General features: G+C 45.8%; 1 protein-coding gene across 1 annotated transcript; it reads right to left on the bottom strand.

Annotated features, from left to right (window-relative positions):
* Positions 1-2017: 2017 nt before the first annotated feature.
* On the bottom strand, positions 2018-3778 carry LOC119326572 (WAT1-related protein At5g64700-like). Its single transcript, XM_037600204.1, has 3 exons — positions 3539-3778; positions 3303-3365; positions 2018-3203 (listed from the first exon to the last, which is right to left on the bottom strand). Exons 1-3 carry the CDS (start codon positions 3718-3720, stop codon positions 2291-2293), a joined length of 1158 nt encoding a protein of 385 aa, XP_037456101.1. The 5' UTR covers positions 3721-3778; the 3' UTR covers positions 2018-2290.
* Between the last annotated feature and the right edge of the window lie 2501 nt (positions 3779-6279).

Here is a 6279-nt window from a genome sequence, read left to right as displayed (position 1 = left end):
GAACTTATCCACTACCTCGCCGTCTTGCTGGATCAAGAAGGCGCAGACGTCACCGAGCTGAACGTGTGTGAACGCGGAGGTGCCGTGCGTCCGGTACTAGATCGGTTGGAGCACGAAGAAAGTTCGACTGCATCAACCACGTTGTGAAACGCTTTCACTTACAGTCTACGAGGGTATGTAGACACACTCTTCCCCCTCGTTGATATGCATCTCCATGGATAGATCATTGTGTGTGCGTAGAATTTTTTTTTGTTTTCCATGCAATGTTTCCCAACAGCTCGACATTTGTGGTTGATAAGCCATGGTGCGGTAGTCAGATTTGCTCTTCGTGTGCCCTTTGCGAGCTACACAGCTGAGACATTTGTGATTTAGTGCCTTTGTGTTCGAAACCTCTATCAACATGGAGTAGGATAGCGTTAACTATCCAAAACACGAAAAAACTTTGTCGAGCCCCTATGTTTGATATCTCTCAACTCAACCTCTTACTTATTTGTAGGTTATCTTTCCTCGCTACCATACTATTTTAGCTTGTTTGTTAAGTTCTTTGAAGGACCTAATAGAAAGTTGCTTAAAATTTGATGTAGATTTTTGGTAGGACCCTTCCCCTCTAGTCCTTAAACACTCGATTTTAATACTATGCAAGTGTGTGCTCCCTTCTTTTAAGGCATTTACTTGGAAGAGGATGACTTACTCACAAAGTGTTTTTGTCATATCTTGCAATGCGTCAATCGACATTTATTGGCCATCTCGGTAGGTACTCTCGTCATCTTACCTTGTTTAGTACTACGATGGTTGTTTGCATCTAGAATGCTAGAATGCAGAGGCCATTGCACTCATGATGCTTGCTCTTTTTTTAGAAAAGAAGGATGACCCTCGGTCCCTGCATCTAGGCGATGCATACGGTCACTTTATTAATTATTCTCATAAGGCCTTACAAAATCAATACAACAGTAAGACTAAAGCCGCCGTCTAAGTAACAAACTGTCGCTACACCTATCCAGTTGATGAAGGGACGCAGATAGCCTGTGCCTAATACCAAACAGACATCGCAGCCAAGCCTAACATCTAAAACCTGAGACCCCAACCTAGCCACTTGCCGGGTCTGCGGCACACACTGGTCCGGCGTGCTTTCAGAGGCCGCCGTCACCAACTGCCACCGCTCCATCTTCATGATGCTTGCTCTTAGCACAGTTTCATAAGTAAAATGTTGAGATGGCACATGTTTTGGAGTTGTTGTCTCGAAAAAAATGTCCACGATCTAGGATGACAAAGTTAAGAGAGGGAGTGCCCTCGAAAGATATGGAATTCTTTCTGAATAAAAAATCATACAAGTCCGGCCAGGCCACCACAAATCATGGGTTAACTAGACCATAACTTTTCAGCGGTGGGTCAAATGAGTCAAAAAGAAATGGTTAGGGGATAAGATAAGCATGAGTGGGGCTATTAAAGGTTCCATTTAGTTCAAAGTGATATACTTATATGATAGTGAGTAATCAGTTAGCGGGAGTAATACTTTGAGGAATTAAAATAAAACCTTTTTTACTTTGGAAGTCCTCTTTTAAACTTGTAACAATCATGAGAAGAGACCAACATGTGCTGAACATGTATCGGGCAGATCAAACTAATCATACGGAGCACGTATTAATTCTTACCGTAAATTATGTCTACGGAATTTTAACATTTGAATATCAGGGTTACTATTTCTAAATCACCAACCGGTAATGCTAAAAATCTGCTATTAGACTTTTAACATACAAATCAAAAGTTTTTTATGGTAAATTTAGTTGGCGTGAGGATGCCCAATTTGGTTTACGAGCACGACAATTTTCTGGCCATAAAATGAACTGAGACGGAATTTTCATACTTGCCAACTAAACTTGCCATCTCGATAAACATAAATTGCCATAAAAACCGTTCGATTTGTCATGGCTAAAAAAAAACTGACGTCAGGTTTGTAATGGAGTCGTAATTTATTTCTAAGTCGATCAAGTTGCACAATGTGGGCAACATAAAAACAAAGCTGAATCATCCACTTAGAAATATGAATTCCCATCCCATCTTAGAAATAGCCGCTCCCGTTACATACCAGCAATACTCTGCCACTTGCGTTTCAGCCCTTGGACGACGATGGTTCATAAAGTTTCTAGTACTAGCGTACTACTCGTGCATTTCCTAGTGCTGTATTATGCATTTCACTCGAGAGTCTCTGTCAAAAGAAACAGCTCCTCGTGGCCGACCTGCCTGCCTGCAGGATGCATGGCTGCTGTAACTCTGTAGTAGTATTTCCCAGCTACAACTGTGAATCCAGCTTGGCTCTCTTCTCCTCCTCCAGTTTCACCTCGTCGTCCTCTTCCTTGTTCATGGCGCCGGTGCGAGCATTGCTACCATCGCATCCTTGTTTCATGATGGTTTCTGATGCAGGAGCTGCACTAAGCGGCGGCGGCGGTGGCTGCTCCTTGCTCTTCCCCCAGAGCACGCTGTACAGGCCGGCGACGAGCAGCGCCCCGCCGAGGACGCTGCCGAGGTGGACGACCTCGCCGAGGAAGAAGGAGGAGCAGAACACGGTGAGCACGAGCCCCACCGGATTAGACATGGCCAAGAACACGGGGCCCCGCCTCTCGATGCACCACGCCTGGAGGTAGAAGGACACCCCCGTGACCACGAACCCGGAGTAGGCGACGGCGACGAGACCCACGTCCAACCGCAGCGTCCAGGCGGCCGACATGTCCTCCCCGCCACCGCCGGTCACGGCCGCCGCCAGCGCGAGCGACTGCACCGTGCTGAGCAGGCACTGCAGCGCCGTGGCCAGCAGCTTGTTGGGGTACTCCTTGAGGAGGCGCGCCTGGAGGACGATCCAGAGCGACCACGTCACGTTGGCCAGGAGCATCAGGAACGTGCCTTTCATCCACTCCCCCTGCTTCCCGGCGGCCGTTGCGGCGGCGTGCGCGTGGAAGGCGCGGTGGTGGTTGAGGGGGCTGAGCGGCGGACCGGCGTAGAGGGCGATGACGAGGATGCCGGCCACGCAGAGCGCGACGCCGGCGAGCTTCGCCGTGCCCGAGGCCGCGCGGAGCTTGATGGCTTCGAGATGGAGCAGGACGGCGAAGAGGAAGGTGATGACGGGGATGGAGTTGCTCGTGGCTGATGCCACGGTCGCCGACGTGTACTTGAGGCTGATGTTGTGCAGGTTCATGCTCACCGTGTTCCTGCGTACGTAACGTACGTGCAATACCTACATGTTACTTTTACGCGCATATATAGATGATGATGAATTCAAAGGGAGATCAATGGCGTCGTGTTCTTACCCGAGTAGCGCGTACATGAAGATCTTGGTAAACAACAACAGTGACATGGGTGGCGCGTTTCTCCTGCAAAATCATTAACAGTCATGGATCTCACTCATATTAGTTAAGAACTTAAGATGGATCAACTAATTTTAACAGGTGCTAGATTGCATCCATGCATGCATAGCCACTGATTGTTTGCATTTTAATCATGACTTGATCAAGTAAGGTAGATAAATGGTTAATTAGTTGAGTACCTCTCGAGGAGGATGGCGAGGGGTAGCAAGAGGAGAGTGGCGGCTGCCTGGCGGTAGAAGATGAAGACGAAGGTGTTCATGCCGCCATCGAAGGCCGCCTTGGAGACGACGTACATGCCGGAGTAGATCACCTGGATCACCAGGGCAACAACATACGCCTTCTTGCCTGCATCCGTCGGCATGGCTACCTCCTTCTCCTGAGTGCTCGACTCCTGATCGATTGAGAAGTTTTCAGTGGTTTGAGTTGAGACTTGAGCGACACAGGAGAGTGCCTTATATAAAGATCGATGGAGAATGCAAGTATGTTGATGTTTCAAAGGAAAGTAAGTAATTAGCTAATAGCTTTTTTCTCTTTTTCTTTTGGCGATAATGTTAGCCTTTTTCTCTATTTCCTTCTGGCGATTTTTTTTCTCTCTGGCTTGCTCTCATTCACACATTTTATTTCTTTGGGCAACGAGTAGGAGTAGTACTAGCTATATATATATATATATATTTATATTATTATTTTTCCTTTGGGAAAGGTTTGATGCGGTTGCATAGCACTTTGATCAGTGCTTGTAGCTCATTTTGGAAACTAGCCAACTAGGTAGTGCTGTACTCGTCTTGCTTCTGCCAAACGATAGATGATCACTCGTTGTTGATGAGAAGTGTGAGAATATACCGGCTAGTGTGTGTCTTGTAGACAAGATTTTCTCCCCATTAGGGGATGTCCTCCAACACCATCCATTATGCAATGTCCATTGGGATCTCAACCAAGTGAACAGTGTCTCCTGTTGCAACTATACGTGTTGTTGTTTCTTGAGGCACACATGCATTGAAATAACTCATTTTTGTGTCTTGAACCAAAAAATATTTTCAGAAAAAGGTATTAAATACATTCATTCTTTTTCTACAGACGATTATTTTGCGAAGAAGCCACCAGATCCACTAACCAAAGTCAAGCATTACAAAGCAAAGCTAAATAAAATAAGAATCACATCTAGGTCCTTGCGGAGCCAATAGTCTTCTATTTCAAAATGAGCCACTATTGTCGCTCCACCACCGGAGCTGGCCTCACTCTGTTATCCGCGGTCAGGAAGTCATTGTGGCCACGGTCCGCCCGAGGGAGAAGCCATTGGCAGAGCAGTAAAGAATCCAGTCGACAGCCATGCGTTGACGGTGTTATCCGAAGCGACCACCGCCGGCTCGACTCATGTACATCATCTCTAACCTCGTCAATGTTGAAGCAAGGCCCGAGCCGGAGAGCAAAACCGAAGATGTTGTTGCGGCTGCTACAAAGGAGTGCGGGAAGACAACCCACATAGACCCCTCGACATCATAATCAGATTCTTCAAACTTCACTGCAAATAGACTTGAAACATCTAGATCGCTATGTGAGAATAGTATAATTATATTACCATTTAATTAGTTTCAATCTATCAACTGCGAAATGGTATGGCAGTGATTATAATAATCTCGGTTGCCATACTAGTTATTGTCTATTTTATTATTTGGCTAACTACCTTGTCTTATTTTCATGGCTATTTTCTATGACAGATTGTGATTACACAAGATGTTTAGAACAACATAGTTTAGCCATCAACTAGTCACGGGTCTTCCTCTCATTTCCACCCCTAACCTTAAGCGGCTAGGGCAAACTTTCCCCTTCAGAGTTCACTAGCAAGCCTGTGGATTTGTCTCCCCTCTGCCTACCGCTCTGGCGGCCGGTGGTGGGGAGGAGAATCTCGGTGACTCCGCTCCGATAGTAGTTTAGGTTAGGGATTATTAGCCCTCAAAGGAGCTGTGCTCGAGCGAATGGTGATGTTTCTTCTTCTTCGAGTTCGTCTTTCGGGATTCAATCCTCCTCGAGTTCATCTGTTTGGACGTAGTCAATAGAGCTCCAATGTAGATTCCTACCTTCTCCTTGGGGTGGTGAGGTTAGCATTTCTCATCATGTGGCAAGATTTGGTGTCAGGTGCTTCAGATCTGTGCAAGGGTTCGACGGCGATGACTGCGGCTCCAAGGTGCTGGTACTTAGGAACACGTGCATGAAAACTTCCAGGTTGTTTCGACAAAGTCAAGCCGGCTTTAGTAGGGGAGCAGCGACAGTGGCACGGTGGTGGCTACTTCTGACGGCACTAGTGGTCGTTCGGTGGTCTCGAAATCTCGATTCAGTTTTTATTACGTTTGGGATGCTTTGTACATCCGATGAATTTTCATAATAGACCTAATCCTTTCCACACAAAAAGAATACCATAGTTTAGCAACCGCGAAATGAGCCGGAACCTCAAGCAGATAAAAAGAATGGAACACCCTAACTTACTTTGGATAATTATAATAAAGATTGCCTTTGTTCCCACCCCAGGCCATGCTTCTTTTTCTATCTTTTTCATTAATGAAAGAAAATCAGGATGTGCCTGTTGGAGACCACGGAGCCTGATCCTCATTTTTTGTAACGAACATGCAAATCAAGCATTAACAAGGACTCGTCAACTGCAAATATTTAGGCAAACATTTTACAGAACATCTAGCTTTTAATTAGTTGTTCTCTGCAATGAAAATTATTTAGTTGTTGAATCAAAGTAGAGAAATTTCACTCCAGGCACGCATATAAATTTAGGATGATCTCTAGCATTTTTTTTATAAATGTCATATTGCGTTAATTAATCTGAGAACTAAGTCGATCAAAGTGGAGCACCTTGCATATAACAGCACCGGTACACCAGAGAGATCGAGCGCACGAAACGCCATGAATTCATGTC

Source organism: Triticum dicoccoides, chromosome 1B (assembly GCF_002162155.2).
Source record: "Triticum dicoccoides isolate Atlit2015 ecotype Zavitan chromosome 1B, WEW_v2.0, whole genome shotgun sequence".
In the NCBI taxonomy this organism is placed as follows: Eukaryota; Viridiplantae; Streptophyta; class Magnoliopsida; order Poales; family Poaceae; genus Triticum; species Triticum dicoccoides.
This window is presented reverse-complemented; position numbering and strand designations above follow the sequence as displayed.